General features: G+C 37.1%; 1 protein-coding gene across 6 annotated transcripts in view; it reads right to left on the bottom strand.

Annotated features, from left to right (window-relative positions):
- LOC139960640 (ras-associating and dilute domain-containing protein-like) overlaps positions 1-18960 on the bottom strand; it is a 38017-nt gene extending 19057 nt beyond the window's left edge. The window contains exons 1-4 of one of the 6 annotated variants that reach the window (XM_071959164.1): positions 18814-18953; positions 17856-17984; positions 17245-17428; positions 4323-6208 (exon numbers count right to left, since the gene is read on the bottom strand). In XM_071959164.1, the coding sequence (XP_071815265.1) occupies positions 4323-6208; positions 17245-17428; positions 17856-17921 (2136 nt within the window). In that variant the 5' untranslated portion in view covers positions 17922-17984; positions 18814-18953. Of the gene's footprint in view, positions 1-4322; positions 6209-6356; positions 6541-6639; positions 6774-9251; positions 9494-17244; positions 17429-17855 lie in introns of those variants that run through there. The other 5 variants (XM_071959165.1, XM_071959163.1, XM_071959168.1 and 2 more) reach the window with 5 other exon arrangements.
- Between the last annotated feature and the right edge of the window lie 1710 nt (positions 18961-20670).

Raw genomic sequence — 20670 nt, 5'->3', positions numbered from 1 at the left:
ACAACGTAATGAACTAGGCAGGAATCGAACCAGCAATCCTTGGATTACGAGTCCGACGCCTTAACCAATTGGCCACCACGCTCTTTAATATATACAGAAACAAGTATCCAGTATCTCATCGCAAATTTCAGCAATTCGCTATGTATGTGTAAGTGCAAAGATTTATAGCAGTTTTTGTACCCAGGAAGAATATTAGTTTAGTGTACGAGAAAAGATTCAGATCTAGCCCTCAAAGCTGCCATGCAAAATTTGAACGCCAAATTATTCCCAGTGTGCACAGAAATTCGGGTTGCTTTGCGATAATTTGTGACCATATAGTTGCCAATTTCTGACAATCTGTTCACCAAATCTAATTAATATAATAATATTACAAATGGTCAAAAATTCAAACAACCCATCTAGATTAAACAATCAAATATTTACCCTTTAATTATGTATATCAGCGAGTTGTTTGTCAATGCCATTCGATTCTAGAATGATCTCATCGCTGCCGAGACAATTCAGTTTTCAAAAACTTACAGGCTAGACCCGAGCATCCTTGAAGAAAAGTCACAAATTTTGGTACATATTCATTAAAGAATCAGAGGAGACTTAGTTACAGTTATTACATGTTGTCCTGACAAAGTTTAAGGAAAGGTCACAGAATTCTAATTTAATTATTGGAGTTTATATCATAATATGTCATCTACATCCTGTCATCTTGTGAGGTTTTTAATTTACATGTCTTCTGGTTCCAGATAGTCTTAAAGGGAATGGGTGTCTTAAATAATAGGGGTGTCTGGTACTCAAGTAGTTAAAATTACAAAAAAGTTATCAGTTGTAACTATGTCTTTGGATCATCTGTATACTGATAAGTTAATTAAAGAAAGACAATATCATGGCTACTGTAACTGAATTGTTAATCCTAATGGCAAACATGCCCATCACTTCAACTCAACCGGTCAGACATTTAATTGATGCTTAATTAATATGATGCTCTTCAAAGTCTAGGTACTTATCTTTTTGAGAGCAGAACCTCCAGGAAGAAAAGGTTCTGCATAGACCCATTTTTTTTTTAGGAAACTTAAATATCCTGAACAATTTTTGATGGCCTTCAATGGGATTAGCAAGAATGACCACTAAATTAAATAGTCAGAATGAGTCATACTTCATCAATTTTGATATAATCATCAAAATCGTCCTTTTCCTGAAGATGGTAGTGCTCAACTTTTCAGTGTTTCTGGTCCTGTTAGTTTTAAGAGTTTTGTTGTTGTTGTCATAAGCTAAAGGATTACTTCCTCCCCCAAACATTAGCTGTTTTAGGACCAAAATTACCCCCTTTCTTGACCTCCCTAGTATTTTTAAAATTGTATTCTTGAGCCAATTTTATAAACCAAGCTGAAAACGCATACATTAGTCTATTTGATCATTTCTTCCCAAAATGCAATTTGAAGCCAAAAGTTCTGTTAACATTTCACTGTAATGTTTAGCTAATTGCGTACAATTAATAAGATTCTATTAAGCAAGTGCACTGTCAGCTAGACCTAATTTGGAAGATTTCAGTTAAAATATTTTGTCCGCTTGACTTCAGCTAGTATCTGATTGGTCGTTTCAATACCATGCATTTCATTGTCTAAAACCTATATTGAATTTTATCTCCATAATTGAGACTTAATTATGTTTATAAATTTATGCTAAGTGACTTAAAGGATTACAATGACACAAATCTATAACCATTTCTGCTTCGGCCATCTGGAATATTAATGTTCATAATATTACTTGAACACTCTATATGTTATTACTAACTGTGATCTAAAAGCTGCACACTGAACCCTGGCTTGGCAGTCACCACCAATTAACGTTTGCTAATTAATAAAAAGTGCTTATAATCTTTCAGAGTAGCACCTCCAGGGAGAAAGTTTTTGCACACACCCAGAATTTTTAGGATATTAAAGTATTTCTGAGGAATTTTGATAACTTTCAGTGGGATTTGCCAGGATATGACCCTTTAATTAAATAGTCAGAAATGAGTCATAAATTCCCTTTTTTTGTGCCATAACGGAACGGTTACTTCCTCCCAAACCCCGACCCCCCAATTTGTTACCCCCAAATTGGAACTTCTGTATACTGTACAAGAAATGATGACAAGAATGATGATGTTTTTATAATTAATAAATCATTCATATCACAATTTCTGCAGTGTTAATTAATAACAGAAGAGGCCAGTTCATAGAACCTTCGGAGAGTTCAAAGTTGTCCCTTTAAAAATAAAGATGTCAGTGTTAGGATATCAATTTACTCAATCGACAAACAGGACACTGCCATCAATTTAGACGCCAGTGAAAAATTACTTAAGAGGGATCAAATCTAACTGCCTTTGACAACTCAAACTGTCAAATGCGGTCAGTGGTAAAGAGATGTTTGCTATATTATTTGGCAATTATTCAATAAAATCTATGTTGTGACATCAAAATTTGAAAATGAAAAAAAAAAAACGAATGAAATTCATGGAAAAACCAGGGTTGAGAATTGGGACTTGTCCATTTAACAGTTACACAGACTCATTAATCTATCAAAATGACATTAAAGTTGTCACTTTCAATTGACAGTTTTAGGGATAACCACAGTACAGTATACACCGATTCTATGCAAACGAGAGTACTTTGAAAAGCAAATCAAATGGGAGTTTTGAAAGTTCACTGAACGAAGGAACAGTACTATTGAAAACCAAAGTCCATGCCAATTGAAAAATTCTCCACCTGACAATACAGATAAGAAGTACTTGACTACATTCACAGAATCCTTAGTGAACTGCTATTCCCAGGCAAATGCTGTACCAGTAATCATATGTCCTCTATCTCCAGACTTCAACATCATTTAATTGTCCTTAACATTTACTTATGTGTTAAATTACTGCAATTTACATATTTAATGTTATTTTCTTTATCTGTTCATTTCCTTCTTGTTAATCCCTGAGGGATCATCTTTGCACGGATACTGCTTTTTTGAAAGAAATAGCAGCATCTCCGCCTTCTTTTCAGAAAATTATTATGTTAATTTTTTTTCTCCAGTTCCTGTTGTGTGGTTGCACTCCTCATTGAAAGTTAGACTACTATATACTTAATAATTTGCTATAGATCTGTTCTTGAAAGTGGAGAAAAATCTTCATAATAGGATCATGAAGAGTGACAAGAGCTAGTTTTGGAAACTAATGGATCTTGAATTTTATAATTCTTCCCAACATTTTCGACAATCTTTAAGCCAAATTGGATAGGTTTAACATCTTTTTCTTTTCTTATTCCATTTTTCCCCCTTTTTTCTTGTAGCAGTGACATGCTCAATTCTTAGAATATGTGTTTTTGAAAACTGATGGAACTGGACACAAACCCATGGAAATAATGTGGTTGCAGGAGAAATTCTGTGACGAAAGTTTTACTGGTATCTTTGTGATATGTATACAGCTTTCCCATTTAACTAATTCTCAAAGTGTGCAGAAAAACCACCCTTTAAATGAAAGTCCCAAAGACAAACTATCACACTGATTTGAAGTTAATGAGAAATAGTTCACATCAGCTTATAATTTAGATGAATGTTGAAAATGGGAATGTCCTGGGGGGAAACATTCAGATGCACATTTTCATTCTTTAAACTTTATATCTGTAAGTACATTCAGACTCCAACAAGCATTTCACTGCCACCCAACTGTCAAAGCAATTTCGGCCCTCACTGAGACTTCTTAACCAATGTTAAGCACCTAAATCTTCAACCTTTACAACATGCTGCCTATACTTTTCAGTCACTGGATTCGGGCACTTCAGCTGAAAGGACTGTAATTTTCAATCTGTCAAACTTGCTGCCTCCTTCCACATAATTAAGTTTGAGGCTCCTTCTGGAAAGCATACTGGCCAAAGTCACAGCAGTATCCACCCTAGCTGTTGACAAGTATAAGTCCTGAAGGTACCTCCTTGCGCTTTAGCAGTGATTCTGTAAGTTTTTTCCCCGGTAATTTGTAAGATACCGGTGCCCATGTATATATAACTTATCTCTCATATTTAGTTTATATTGCAACAAATTTAATGAAGCAATTAAATTATGTTAATTTGTACCTAGAGTCTACAGATGTCTCATCTGTCTTGACTCTCCTCGAACCCTTCCTGCAAACTTGCAACTGACTTTGTAACACTGTGAGTAACTTATTATTGAGGACAATCACAAAACAACTTTTCAATATATTTGGCATGGTAAAGTATTGAAGGAAACACTAATGACTTCTTAAATCTTCATTTTTGCAATCCTTGTATCTATTATACCCTTTACAAGAAACATCAGAATAATAAACTCACCTCTGCTACTTCTAAGAGAGCATTTGCAACTTTTAGAAGTGCTGTCCTGGTATGGTCAGGTCCCTGTGTATAAGCTGCAAACTCTACAATCATCAAAAAGAGATGACCGCTGGCGATTCCAAAGTTTCCTCCTTCTTCTTCTCGTAACAAAGACATCATGAAATCTACTAAATCATCTTCATGTTCAACCTTGTACGCCACTTTCCATCTCTCCGTATCTCCTTCATATTTTTCGGCCTCCTCGGCCAAATGGGGGAATTCCGAGTAGATACCATCTCCCTCGGGAAGGCCCGAGTTCATCCATCGCAGTCCAAAGAGATTCTGGCATTTGGAGGACGCATCTCGCAAGATAAAGTGGTAGTAGCTTCCTACAGAGACGAGATCCCCCGGCCTCAGTTCGATCTCCTGGTCGAGAGGAGAACCATTTAGGGACACCTTACCCCCGCTGCAAGGCTCAAGGGTCACCAAGAACTTATCGAAACTGAACGACGAGGAGTCCAAATCTGTGACGTGATGGCAAGAGAGAATGCAATGCTGTAGCAAGACGTCCGGGCCGTGCAACTGTATGTCGGGAGCTTTCATCGCCGACCCTTCTGCCCTGGCGCTCAGCTGGTTTCCAACAATGAGAGTCTCTTTGTTCAGAGTGTGAAAGAGTAAATCCTTCTCCGCAGAATAACCCTGGATGCAGACCACGTAGGGTCGATCACGAGGGGCCAGCAGGCTACTACTGACGGCATGCTCATCGCTACTCTCAGTGTCTTCCTTCTCTACTGATAACTCTGAAATCGTCGGGCAATATAACCTACTTCTCTGACTCCCACTCGATGCATTCGTAATTGATTCATAGTCCTGCTCCCACTTCATCTCCGATTTTCTCTCCAACTGTCCGTTGACCAGGTCAAAGAACGCCAACTCACCGTTTTCTTGCACGATGTCTGTTTTGCGTCTGATCTCGAACCTGCGAGAGCGTCCGCTACCCGGCACCCACAACGACTGAACCACCAACGGATGTTCTTTATCGTCCAAAGTCCTGAAACATTCCTCCTTCCACCCGACCGAAGCCCTCCTCATGAGCTTAGTCTCCCCTGCAGTCTTTGCTGAGTTACCATTGGCCACCGAGTGGTACCATCCTACGACATCGCAGAGAACGAAATCATCGTACGAATCGTAAGACACAGAGGAAAGATCAAGAAAATCTCGAACCACGTCCTCTGCCTTTGAAAACTTATCAACGAACACCCTTCTACAGGTGCACCCTGACTCGGGGAAGTTTGCATGCAGCTTAAATAGTCCTTCGTCCTGATCGCTGGAACCGGCAGGGCCTCTACCATGCTCCGCCTGTCTCTTCTTAAGATTCAGACCATTTTCTAGCAGAGCAGTTATGCTCCTATTCTTTGTTTTTCGCTTGGGAGATTGTCGCCCATTCTGGGCGAGATCCTTCTCGGATGATGCCGGCTGTAAGCTCAAGGGACCTTTCCGTTTGAAAGTAGGTGTCTTGTCTCTTAGCCAGAGCCCCGTTCCGTTGTTACTCGAGAACAATCTAGGGCTCTTCTTCAGCCTACTGAAACTCTCTGAGAGGCTGTTGCTGCTATTGCTGCTATGCAAACTCACTTCGTCTGCCGTGCTCGGTTCAAAGTCACTCCCTCCGCTGAGAGACTTGCCGCTCAATGAAGGAGAGAATGCGACGGCGAGTTCGTTCTCGTTAACGCCGAAGAAATTCGAGAGAGCTTTCCGGTTTGAAGAACCCGAAGAGATCTCTAGACTAGAGAAAGACTCTATACTCGATCCACTCTTCATAGTAGCCATTTTGACTTCAAATGTCACATTCCGATGACTGTTAACAGCAATCTCTAACGGGCACTCTTCTGACGAGAGAAGGATTTCATCTGAAAAAGACCACAGAGAAATAATGATGAGAGGAACATCGAAAGGACGATTATAAAAGCACAACTTAGATGTAGCTGTAGCAAATATTGAGTAGAACTTTTAACTGCACTGCCTGAGAGAGAACTGAATAATACGGGAATTACTGACCTAATTGCTCCCATTTTGGGAGTGTTTGTAACTTAGCTATATCCATGTGATTAGTGGTCGGAACCCCGCGGACCAGAAATGAGCTTTTCCTTTGCAAGAAACGTAAGATGACTGTGTGTGTGTGAATAACCACCTGGCTTTGATTTTCAGAAGTGAAGGAAATTAATAACTGACTGCTGGAACATCTTCACCGCACTGTCCCCCAATAAAATGCCTTACACTACGAGTGACGTCACCCTAATTATCAAAAACTAAAATAAATTTCCTGCTTTAATTACTGTACCTATCGCTTTTGTGAGACGGACCCTTCGCACCCAGCAGCCGTCACAAGTCATCTAGTAGAAGCGACGTAAATTCCCTTGACCTGCCCCTCTGAGAATTTTCGAAGAAGTCGTCATTGAGGATACAACCAATGAATGAATGTGTTAGAGCCGCACCTATCCTATTGATTCAATTTCCCTCTCTCATCTGTGCATCTTGCCTCCATTTCCCACCCTACTTATGCCCCTTAATTGATTTCCTCTCCGAAAATTATCTATTTGGCTTGTGTGTTGTTTTGTTTAATTATGTCTAGGGTTAGATCTGGATAATTGGCTTAATGCTAAACAGTAGTCCAGCAGCTGCAATGAATAATGAATATTTATTAATTAAGAGCACATTAAGATGATTAAGGAGCTATCATGCAATTTCATTTACAAAAAAAACTGGACAAAGATGGCTACAAAATACTTTCTAAGACCGGCATGTAAATGTATCCTAGATACTAAATGTCCATATTGGCACCCCCAGTCCCCAACTACAAAGGGCTTTTCTGCCACATGGATACATTGTTATTTCTTCAGCCAATTTTAGTATCTACAGTAACTATTAACCATCTGTACTGGTTAATATGACAGTAGTGTACATAGTAACATATAATTTATTCTTTACTATTGTTACTAACTAATTCACTCAAGTTACATATAGCATGCTAACCACATGAATTTGGGGACTGATGAAACAGTCGTGTGTTGGTTTCTTGGGTGAGGGTTATCAACTTACTGCAAATGACATATGAATTAACAGAACTTTAACAGCACTTTGAGGATATATCATGCAGTCTTATCATTTTATAGCTTGACAAAGGACCCCCAAAATCTCTTTTGAACATGATCTTACAATATTTGCACCATGCCTGCCTGTGACAAAACCTATTTTTCCCCTTCCTTTAATTATTTTTATTTTTTGGGCAGAAATCATAAATCCGGTGAACATAAAACAATCACGTAGCTATTGTACTTTGCAATTAATGTTAATCTTTTATATATTGCACAACTTAAAGGATCACATTACCAGTTTGTAATTATTTTCACTTTAAGTAATTAATGAATTCTTTTCAATTTTGAAAAGACTTTATCTGGAGTTATCAAAATCAATCACCGACAGTATCTGTTTTCATTTTAAATGCTGCCTGCAAAGTTATAAAGAATCAGCTTTCCCAGGTTTGGACATTCTCATCAATTGAAGGGTATTGTGTGCTACAGTATTGCTATAATTCTTTACACAAACAAGTTATATTTGCTAGGATATACTTGGACAATGCAGTCCAGACGCAGTCCCAATTGGATTTATTGTACAAATAGCGATTGCAGGTAACTAGTGATAGGCTATTAAGTCTACTGGACGGGTCAGTACTAATTCAATGACGTTTGTGGAACTCTTGGTAGACAAACATCAATTTCTGTATCAAGCACCTGTCAAGGACTTCTCCAAAAACACAGAGAGCAGCTTCTAGCTTACAATAATTACTGTTAATATATTCTACATGCCAATAATCATTAGCTTCCAGGGTAGCGATTCCCAGGAGGATGAGTGCTGTACTGTCCTACAGTAGTTCATGCAATTAAGTAATTCATTTTTCTTTACAAGGCACAATTTTAATGGGATCAGTCAATCCTAATATTAAATTAAACTAGAGATAAAAAAAATTCTTAATTTTACCGAGGACGTACAATACTATAGAACAAATAAATAAGAACTGTCCCAAGCAAACGACATGGACGAAAAAGTCTTGTAAACATACTTGGCTACATTTATGTGAGGCAGCAGCCTTTATTTTGAATGCAGTTCATCATTATTGTACAAACGATACATATGAAAAGTTAATATCATATCTCAGTCCATCAAGCGGTTACAATATGTATAGAGATCCTTCAATAATTGTTAACAAAAAGATGGATACATATGTACAATATGGGATAATTATGTTCAAGTTAAGAAAACAATGCCAAGCACTAATTTTTTCATAAATTAGTGACACATATCAAGTGCATAAATGTGCAAAGAGCAAGGTTAGAAATTTTTTAACACATTTCTTCTATTGGTTTTAAAACTTGTTTATATACACATGACATTCATGTTAATCTTACTTGCTGACAAATCTACAGTACTTCTGCCTTTCGCTTAAAATCTATAAATATACTGTAAGCAATTTTAAACCTGTACAGAATATTTACCATTTGGCAATCTATTACCTCCCACTACAATGCATATATATATGTGACTGTACATGAGTTTTGTATGTTCAACAACAATTAAGATATGAGTGTTACAAACATGTTCTATGTAATTAATTTGCAATATTTTGTTTCTTTCTTTTTTGATCAAAACTATATTTTCTATTTCTACATAGTTGAGCTATCCACTGAATTTCCTTCATGACACCCCAACCAAATCACATTACTTCATATAATTAAACTGTTCAAATACGTTTCAGAGCATAGGTCATGATATCTTCTGCACATCCACAATGAAAGAAAAAGTAGACATGAACAAAAGTAATCAATTCCCATTGCATAATTAATTTGCTTAAGATATTACAAAATATAGATACATTATCCTAGTCCATACTTTTACCTTCTTGGAGACAATGTCCATTAAGTTATCCTCTAGAAAATGATCTGGAAGTTCCTTCAAAAGCATCCACGAAAAAACAATTAACAAATAGGCTATGATTATTTCCACAGATATATAACCAATGCAGAGGATAAACATCTAAGATCAATTGAAATGTATTCTTCATTGCCACAGATTAGTCAAAGTCTGGTATGAGTATATATTGAGGCTTTAAATAACACTAGTTATCTGCTTAGTATATCCATCCTCCCTTTGATCTGAAGACAAAATGTGAACAACCTGAATCGGTGGCAATATTCGGGTCCTTCAAAGTATTTCACCCCCTCTTAACCACCTGATCCATTTATTGATTCTTCTACTTGTTTGTGCATTACACACTACTGCTCTTCATCATTTGTGCCAGTTACCGTAGAGCTCTAATTTGATTCGTCTATTCTTTCCTGGATCTCATTTAAATAACAACAGCAGGTACTAACAATATCACAAAAGAGCTACTGTAATTGTTTGTCATTTGTCCTGTGGTCATAATTCTTAAACTGATCATAGTGACTGAGAGGGGCAGAGAGGGGGGAGAGCTAAGTAGTACATGACAGTAACAATCGGCTAGTATTAATCACCGAACAAGGAAATGCTTGGAAAAGATTGTTCCCTTGGAGGTTGGCACGTTTGTCCAATGGATTGGGCCACACGTCAGTCAATAAATTCCCCTGAGAGGAAGTATATTGAAGAAAATTGCGGCCTTTCATTCTAATTTAAGTAAATAGCTGCTAGTAAATAACCGTAGCTTGAGACAGTAAATGAAAAACAGGTCAGGTCCGTAACTGACAGTGGAATGTAATAGGATAACTGTATTTTATTCCCATTGTGGAGTAGTTCATGATGAAGCATGTATAATTTGAACAAAACTTATAATTTTTTTTTTACAAATTTATGTAATATTGGGCTTTTATAAAGTTTGTGTCAATTGCTTGTTACTTTGAAAGTATATAACACATTTTTAGCGAACTTGATGTACATCAAGCAAAGATGTTTGTAGGTTAATTAATTATCGCTTTGGTTGGATGGAATTCAATTAATGATGTAGAAGTTAGAAATTTGTTCAATTGTAGAGCCTTAATTTGCATGCCTTTAATCTACAATCACACTGTGTCTTTAAACGATCTCAAACTGACCATTTTCAACTAGGTTCAAAAACGATATTTATACAGTAGGTGTATCTTACTATTATAGTGTACACTTTGTATGTGTATACATGCTATCTATACCACAGTGAGCAGGAAGAGAATTATTTAATTTGTCTACTGGATGGGACTCCCTGGTTGGCTGTATGATTCCCAGCATGTAGAATGTGTGACAAATCTAATGGACAGTCTTTCATTACTTCAAGAGTGTTAAGAGTACATCATAACTTTCTGCTGTTGCTCTGGAGTGGTGCAACTCTTACTTAAACAGACGACCTCAATATGTTTGTATTGGGGATGAATTATCCAATCCTGTATACATGGATTATTCAGTTCCACAGGGTTCAGTCCTTGGACCTCAGTGGTTCCCTATTTATACACTTCCAATTCGTAGAATTTTGGTGAAGCACAATATTTCATATCACGTTTATGCAGACGATACCCAGATTTACATTGATTTCAGTCCTTCTCAAGATGAGAGTATTAAAGCCATCAGATGCCTTGAGAGTTGCATCAATGATATCCGTTTGTGGATGAGACGTAATTTTTTTAAGCTTAATGAAGAAAAAACTGAGTTTTTGCTTTTTGGTTCTTGTCATCAGCTTGCTAAAATAAATATTCCATTCATATCAATTGGTAATGTTCAGGTTCGCCCTTCCACTCATGCGCGTAATCTTCGATTCCAATATGTCTATGAAACGCCACATTTCCAAAATAACAAGTTCTGCTGCATTTCATCTCAGAGGCATCTACAAATTACGAAACTATTTAAATGATAAGGCAACTGAACAAATTGTACATTCTTTTATCACTTCAAGGTTGGATATGGGCAATTCCTTACTCCTCGGTCTTCCACATGAACAGATTCATAGACTCCAATTAATCCAAAACTCAGCTGCACGTATTGTAACTCATTCTCATAAGCATTGTCATATCCAACTTGTCTTAAAAAACTTGCACTGGCTACCTGTAAAATATCGTATTTTGTATAAAATTCTCCTTATTGTTTATAAATCACTTAAAGGACATGGTCCAATGTATAATTCTGACTTATTACATATTTATGTCCCCTCTCGTAATCTAAGATCCAGCTCTCAATTTTTATTATCTGAAATTAAGTCCAAACATTCTTGGGGGGATAGGTCATTTATTGTTTCTGCCCCTAGCTTATGGAACCAACTTCCCTTAAAAATCAGAAAAACATCTACTCTCTCTAACTTTAAGAAGAGCATAAAATCCCACTTAATGACAAAAGCTTTTATATGATCTTATACCATTAAGTTTTTCTTCTGTCATTGTTTGGTATTATTCTGTATTATTTGTATCATTTCTCATTGTCATTTGCGCCATGAACATTCGAGTGGTGTGTGCGCATTATAAGTCTTATTATTATTATTATTCTGTGTGTTAACACACCATCGCAACCCCTCCCCCAACTGCCACTCCCCCCCCAAAAAAAAAAATATTGTCCAGTCCAACAACAAAATATATTTTTGTGATGCATAGCTTGTATTTGTACATTACACAACCTTACCCAAAACTGTGCACATGCTGTTGAAACCATGGTGATGCTGTTGGTCTAGCATTTTAAAATTGCATTTAACTTTACAGTAATAACTTGTTGCACTTATTATCATCACAGCTCAAAATGATATATGTGCAGATATGGTAATAATGATCTACATAAATACTCCAAGTACACCATGTAGTAAAACACATATAGGGCAGCCTTTGTGTAAAGTTACTCTATCATGAGAAAACTCTAGATGGCCAAATATCAGTGAGACAGCTGTCCAGAGTCGAATAATGGGGCATTTTAATCCTTTAAATACAAAACTTATGCATCAAAACTATTGTCCTACAAAGTAATGTGTATGACTTATCAGGCTCTATCACTTTCTATACACTTAATACAAACACATAGCAAAAAATAACTGATAAAGCTTAAGTGTACAGTTTGTACAGGATGTATGTATATACATGTATTTAAACGATTATTACCATGCATACCTAACAATAAATGCACTATATATTACACTTAGATTAATTATAATTACATAATTAATCTATGAACAAACAAAAGGTTTGCTTCATCTGCACGGTCATTTAAGTCATTGATATTAAAGAAGCTGTCATACAAAATGCCAAGAAGGAAAATCTTGAATTTTTCAGGTTTTGACTCTTCCTTAAAGTTATACTGTATTGGCCCCAAATATGGTCACCGTCGGACAAAATTCTTAAACTTACTTTATTACAACCTTTGAGGAAATTTCACTAGAAATTTCACTACAAATTTCTCACTAGTACATTCAGTCATGTTGTACGTGTGTTCCTTAAAAATTGTCTGAGAACAATTTGGAGAGTAAAGACCTGCAGGAAAGTACTTTTTGAAACTTCTAGCAAGTGTAGCGTGCTATAATTGGGGGCCTGTAGTGACTACCTTTAATCTGTAGTTAAACATTTTGAGAAATCTAAATGAATCAAACTTCAAATGAAAGATCTATTTATACAGTAGCTAATTTAAAATATGTAACATGTCACCAATTCAACAAATAAATATAAAATGATTTGTTTTCACTTATTAAGTGGCAAATTTCAAAACTTTAAAAAAATAAGGATAAAATTATTGAACAAATTTTAGATAAACCATAAGGTCATAATAGTTTGAGGTACGTAGCACTATAGTACAAACTTGTTTTCTATTTTTTTCAAGGTCAGCTGGACAATAATTTAACATACTGTACATGTATTTCTCCCCATTAATTTGACTGTTACGATACTTGTTTTTGCAAGTTTATTAATTTATTTAATTGTGTAATACAAGTAAAACTCAATGATGAAATTCTCCCAGAAGAGTCGATCTTCACTGTACATATAGATTCATAGCTTCTGTCACTTTCAGTATGAATAACAAATCCCTTTTCTGGCAGTAACAGAGGATGATAAACAGTTATTTTTTCTGTTTACTAAGTGGTGTTTGTGCCAAGGTTTAAATACTTGTGTATGGAATCGAGGAGCAGTGATTTACATTCCTTCTATCTTCCGTTGCAAAGGAAATCAATAACTGACCCCTCTGGATAAACTTCAGATTTCAAAGAGAACAACAGGCATCTGATCAAATATTAATTGTCTGCCTGGAGGTCATGAACCTCTGGTGAGGATCTCAGGAATGTTGGTCAAATAACAAACTATTCAGGATGATTCATAAATGAAAAGTAGCATGAATTGGAGTAGAGCACAATGTGAACCATTAAATAATGAGCACCCAGCCTCAATTTAAATGTACTTTTCAAATGCCTTTCCACTCTAGACCTTCAAATGTAGAAGTAAAATTAATTTCTGAATTTTCTGTTAATCATAGTCAGATTCCCTTCACACAGGATCGCCAATGTCCTTGGTTCTAGAGTGAGCAAAGAAACAAGAAGGGCAATAGGAGTGTTAGCTCAGTGGTTAACGCAGGTGCCTTCCAATCATAAGGTCCCCAGTCTGAGTCACTCCAAGATTAATGTATGTCGTCCAGTTACAGAGTTGTTGACAATTGACAATTCATAATCATGGACGTTAAATATGAATGAAAGAGACTGACTTTGGTCAGCTTGCGGCTTTGATAAGCCAATGAGGCTTCTTCGCAAGTCCCTGCTTGCAGGAGGATCTAAAACTACAATAGCAGTTAAAGTTAGCTAAGTGTAGGCTACATACCTTTTCACCCTTTAAAATACACTTGACTTTATTTCAGAAACCATACAGTAATGATACTATATGGACATGCAACAAAGATCTTTTTTATTATAGCCACCCCCCATCCCCCCACCTCCACACTATCCTCCTTTACTCACTGCATTTTTTTAATTAATATTATTGTTTGTTTTGGGTTTTCTTTGGCTTTTGTACATGCTTTCAGTTGGTGTTTTGTGAAAGTATTGGATTCATCCATGTTTGTGTACATTGGAATAAAGGAACATTGTATACATTCAGTATCCTTTGATATTTATAAGAAGACATGAACAAGTATATACAATAATTCATGCAGGAGCCATATTGCATGGGCGGTTAGTAGTCCACATTACTATATAGGCCTATAACTGTCTCAGTCACTGGGACAATGCAACACTATCATTTACTACAGCCCATTACCACTAATATATATATCCTGCAATAAATTGACCTCAGTTGGATGCCGATAATGAAGAATATAAAGTGGAGATGTTCATACAAAGAACACCACTTTTGAATTGATTACTGTACATGTCCAAGACAGCATGGGCTTATAAGAGGATTTCGGTCCCTGGCCAGTCATTACACGATTTCACAAGTTAGTTCAGATTATCTACTGTTCCCAGAGCTAACTGTATATAGAATAGCTGTCCTCTACTGGTAAGAAGATAAGCTTCTTAGTGGAACTATAGATACATATATGACTAATACCAGAACCAAGTGACCAGATGGCAGGATTAGACCTTCCAACAATCAGGCCCTCAGCAGTTCCCTAGTAATTCCTCTGATCAAGGAACCAGTGTAACTACTTGTAGTTTTAATCACTTATCTTTGACATACATGATACAGGTACGAGATGTCACTGGGGTGTGGTAGAGTGGATCAAGGTTTTTGTATTGTTCTTTTTTTCTTAAACCGTTTTTTCAACACTGAATATCTCTGTGTAAAAGCACTAAGTTGGCCTGACGTTTCGATCCTAGCAGGATCTTCTTCAGAGGCTAATTCATCTACAGGTATATCTTTATTATATCTTGATACTTTGAGACATGTATGTTAATCATAGGGATTTTCTCTAACCATCACTATAGCTAATGTTTTCAGATAAATTTGGGGGAATGGGGGGGGGGGGGCCGGTGGAGGGGGGTGGAAGAATGTGAAAATATTTAACATTTGGTCTATACCACATAAAACTTGAATAAGATTTGATTAAACTGTGGTCACATACTCCATTTCCAAGGAGCTGATACCTAAGAATAACTTCTACCATTTGCAAGCACTGGTATAGTAGGAAAGAAAGTAGTGGAAATTCCCCTCTTGAGGTTATTAAAGTCCAGGTCAAACTAGGCTCTTGCAATATCAATATTTTTAACCAGCTTACACAACCTTCCCTGTCAAAACTTTAAACATCAGTGGAAGATATATAGTGTCCTAATATATATCTCTCATTAGCGCATGTAAGGTTTATCACTTCCCTTTGCTCATCAAAATCAAACAAACAACTCTAAATTAAACCTTGCCGTGGGAAATCAATGAACCTTCCTGTGGGTCCTGAACTACGCAATAGGGGAGCTATCCTAAACAGAGTAGGCTATACATGTCAGGGGATTAGAAAGTCAATAGCTCCCTCAATTACCATTATGTATAAGAACTTGTTAAATATTTCAATCTAAGCATTGCTGATATTAATCAATGTTAGTGTAAGCTGACAGTTTAAATTTCTATTCTAAAACAGTTACATGTGATCTATCTGTACTCACATGACTCAATGTCATGAATATGTATGAGTTACCAATGCAAAAAAAGTTAGCTTTGTGGATTTCTTTTACTGAATAAATGAACTTTGTAGGGTCATGCAATTCTGAATGGCTGTCTTAAGATGCATGCAAGCATCATAACAATTAATTATTAATGGAGAGACATGGTTTTAATTTGTGGAGGTGCAAATTTTATCCACCTGGCAGCAACAACCCTGCATTAATACCACTGCTACTGTATGAAATTTATGAAGGGCCAGGCCCCTTCTTCACCCCATCCACCTCCATTACCATTTGTTTTAGAATCAAGGTTGTATAGACGTTGTAGATAATGCCAGTTCTAATCTCATTAATTTTGTTCTGTTTTCCAGATTTTGTATTCAATTATCCTTTTAAATTACAATGAATATCCCATTCATTGGCATTTTGTATTCATCACATTCCCTTTTAGCTTAGCTTGGCAATCAACTTCACTTGAGAGGTAACCAACTATTAAAACAAAATAAAAACCAATTTATATATATATATTTTTTTATGTGTAACGTTGCGCCTGTTTGCTTTAAATTTCACTTCTAGTACAAAATGTTACAGGGGAAGGCGGCCAGGAGCCTGAATCAGGGGGTGGGGGTTGTTCTTCTCCATTCAAGTAGCAAATGGCCAGGGATCAAATCCCTTTTAGTCATATTAATACAATTCTCATAAAATAAAGTGAATGACTCAAATTTCTTCATAGAAAAGAGGGTGCTATGTTGGAAACAAAACTGACATCTGAATTGGTTAACTTTGTACTTATCAGTCAGTGAACTCATGAATACACAAATTCAGGGCTAAGTAAATACCAACTGAACTAGTCTGCACAGTTTACAGTCCTGACTTAGTTAATGTCCCTTGCTATTTAACCATTTATTTCCTTCCACCAACTTAAGAGAAACACCCTTGAAGACTCGCTCAAAAAGAAACGTCTAATGCCGGTAATCTGACCTAGTTTTCGAATGAGGTGTAACTGAAGTGTTAGACACCACCATCGATCCCAGAAAATACACATACAGCTTGCTACTGTCGGTAATTAGACACTTAGTCTACAGTCAGTACATATACAGCTGCGGTCAATACCCACAGCACAGTGTACAAACGATACAGCGTCCAGCTAAAGATAACAAGGTATCACGTTTCACTTCTGTCTGCATTTTGTGGCGACGAGAGAAAAACTTCACTTGCAAGCAACGGAAAGTTAACTTTTAAAAGATGGCGGCGCGCTGTTTGGGGCGAGTCTTCAATGCCTTTAACAACATTATCACCCGATAGCATATAATTTTGACTTTGAAAGTATGACCTGTCTCTTACCTGAGCCTGTGATTTGATAGATCACCAGCCTCTCATCTAGCTGTTGAGGAGGAAGCCTCAACTGCTCCTTCAGTAGCGGGACTAGAGACTGGACAGTCTTGTTGCTCAAGATCTTCAACATTTTTGTAACACAATGGTTTCTATGGTGATATAAAAATTTCACAATACCTTCATATAAGACTCCCTGTTTAAAAGATAAAGAAATTATGTCAAAACAAAAGTTGTGAATTAGCTATGAACATAATGATGTACTGTTTCATTTAGAAATTGAATAAAATTCATTCATTTTCTTGAGATTAATTATGTAATTGCTGAAATATATGCAGGATTCAGCTTTGTATCCAACCTGTCGTTACCATGGTGATATTAAAAGCAGGTTGCTTTAAATGAGAAATTATCATTCCAATAAGTGTACGTCCCTTTGCAAGTTGCTAGAAATGGCTAAATTGACAATACGATCATTCTAAAAATCTGCTAGGTATTTAATATCGTTCTTTGAAGCCTGTCTATGTTTGCATTATCATAATTCCCATTGTACATATGATTTTATATGTTTTTTTTATTTGTCAGGCTTTACCTTAAATAGTTTGAGTTTTCCTTTTACAACTTACCTCAACAAAGTATGCTGTCAAACTTCCTTTCCGCATGTTGTACTGAGCAATTTTCCTTCTTAACATTGCCTTGATGACTTCTGATGTTAGTTCATTATCAGGCCCCCCATTTTGGCTATCTTTGTCATTCTTTTCAAAGATATGGGATAAATACTCATGAACCGATGGATCTGTTAGAATATTTAAACCAGTACTGTCCTTTCGGGACATGACTGAAGCCTTCAGCTCTTCTGTATCCATTTTGAAAATGTTACTTCAACATTGGATCAAAGTATCATACAAAACTTCATCGAAGTAGGCTAAATCTTTTTATGCTACTTAGTAACTGGATATTTCGTGGCCAGACATGCCACTCTAGCCTATTTGTGTTCAGTATAAGAGTAATGGGGATCCAAAAGGAGGGTGATAGCCAAAGAAGAATTGAAAACAGAGTTTGCTGGCATGCATTATTTATAATCCCATTGAATATTTTCATATCAATAAGATATTTGTCTGTTGTGAGGTGGATCTAGGTTAGCCTACCTGGTGTTAAAGGCAGCTACATGCCATGTAATATGTTGGCAGTTTTTGAAAACATTCCTCTTTCACTGTTTCTTAAAAATCACTCAAACTATCGTGTTTGAACAATCACTTACTGCAGTGAAATATCCTCTTGCAGTTATATCATCCAGACATGTGTTGCTTAAATTGTTTCGTTACGCTATAAACAACACTAGAAATTAAACATTGCTGCAAAAAGCTATGGTAGATGTCGCTCGTTTCTGCCTGAAACTTGAATGTACACAAAAACACCAACTTCATCAATGAGTCGAACCAGGAGTAGCTAGGACCATACTTAACCTAGGCTTTTTCGTTGACCGATTGCTGCTTCATTAGCCTAGGCCTAGATAGAGATAATGTAAGTAATACCAAACTTCCTAACTGTTTGATTCAGTTCATATAGACCTCCTGGTGTTACCGTTATCTAAACACTATTTTCTTCATCCTTTCATAGAAGAGAATAAGTCGATGAAGAATCGATTGACAAACAGGTACCACAACTTTTGAGTATATAGTATTAATAGGGTTAGCCACTTCACACGGTACGAGTAACGTGAAAACTTGTTATATTATAAGACAGGTAATGACGTCATGAAACTTCTTCACCAATCAAAAATGGAGAAGCGGGTGGAGCGTATTTACAAACTTTATGACGTACGCTCGTTTTGAAGTTTCAAGGAGTTTAACGACGACATAAATTTGAAAAACTAAATCCAAATCCTCACTACTTCCCACCCCTGGCACCCCATCCCACCAGCGTTTCTTTCTTTTCAGTCAAACCTTTCGCATTCCCAACTTATATTTCTTTCATGTTGTAATTTATATGTGCATTATTAACAAAAATAGTATTTGTAACCAGGGGTGTCCTTGAACTTTGAAAGCTAGGCTTGCTGACATTTTAGTCCCACCCCACCCCATCCCCAAACAAAACATTTTATATGCGGCGACAAAGCCTCAAATTCTGCAACAACGCTGTAGCTCTCAAATTAACAACACACCATGAGGCGTCACAGGCGCAGTGGCGACGTCAAGAAGGTGGCAGGCATAGGCGTACGAGGCGGGGGGGGGGGGGACAGGGGGGCGCAGACTGCCCCCAAATTTCCAGAGGACAAGAAATTCGGGCAAAAGTCCTGAAAAATTCGGGCAGCCTAAGAGGAGAATTTTTTTTTTCTCCTCTTAGGCTGCCCGAATTTCTTGTCTTCTGGAAATATATATATATATATATATTTATAAATATGCAGTAGCTTGCCCGAATCTTTTTCAAATTCTTGCCCGACAATTCCATGATTTTCTTTATTTAGCATCATGATGCCCGAATATTTCCGTGTAACACCACCGTAAGCGCAGTTTATCTGGGCTACCACGCTTTTTGCACGATCAATTTTTTCCTAACTAGTCAATTGTATACTTGGACCAAGGGTGACGGAACCGGGGTGGGGGCACATGGGGCACGTGCCCCCCCCACTTTTCCTCAGGTTAAAAATGTGCCTTTTTTCTACATAAAAATTGAGGTGCCTCAAGTTAGCAAGAGGCCAGGGAACCAGAATGAACACTCGGGGCGGGCCGTTTCCGGCCATCTGAGGGGTTTGTAAAACCAAAAATTTTCTAGAACGCTCCGCGCCAACCGATGGTGGCGCTCCGCTCAGATAGTCGTGCATACAACTTTGCAAATCCTGGCTAAGCCCGTGACTTTTAATGAATTTCTGTGGGTCAAACTCAAAGCTATTTCGAATGGAAAAAAATTGTTAAGATATTAAAAAGAACTCTAATTCGGAAGATACTTACATTAGCAACTAGCATGATTTCACCTCATTTTGTCTCAAAAGAAAACTTGTTCTTTGTTTCCCAATTTGCACATTGGATATTGCAGTGCTAGTATGCATATTTTCCTTTAAGGGGGGGGGGGGGGCGTAGATGGAGTGATGTGTATACACAAATAATACAATAAGAGTTATAAAGGGTACTAAATATAAGGCTGCATCAGTCCAATCAAATTTCTGCAAAGTGCCCTTTGATGTCGGTGCCCCCCCCCCCCCCCAGATTAAAAGTGTTTATGCCGCCCTTGACCTGGACATCCCCAACATGAGTGTATATAAGAAGCATTTTCTTTTTCATGGATGGTGTGGGGGGGGGGTGCCTAGAAGTACAGGTTTATCATATTCTTTGTTATATTTTATACTTTTTTTGTGAGACAAATTGAAGTCTCACCCGACACAGCGACATTATCCCGCCTACGTGTCGTTGAACAATATATGTTTTTCTGGAGGTAGCTGAG

Source organism: Apostichopus japonicus, chromosome 19, assembly GCF_037975245.1.
Source record: "Apostichopus japonicus isolate 1M-3 chromosome 19, ASM3797524v1, whole genome shotgun sequence".
NCBI classification, from domain to species: domain Eukaryota; kingdom Metazoa; phylum Echinodermata; class Holothuroidea; order Aspidochirotida; family Stichopodidae; genus Apostichopus; species Apostichopus japonicus.
This window is presented reverse-complemented; position numbering and strand designations above follow the sequence as displayed.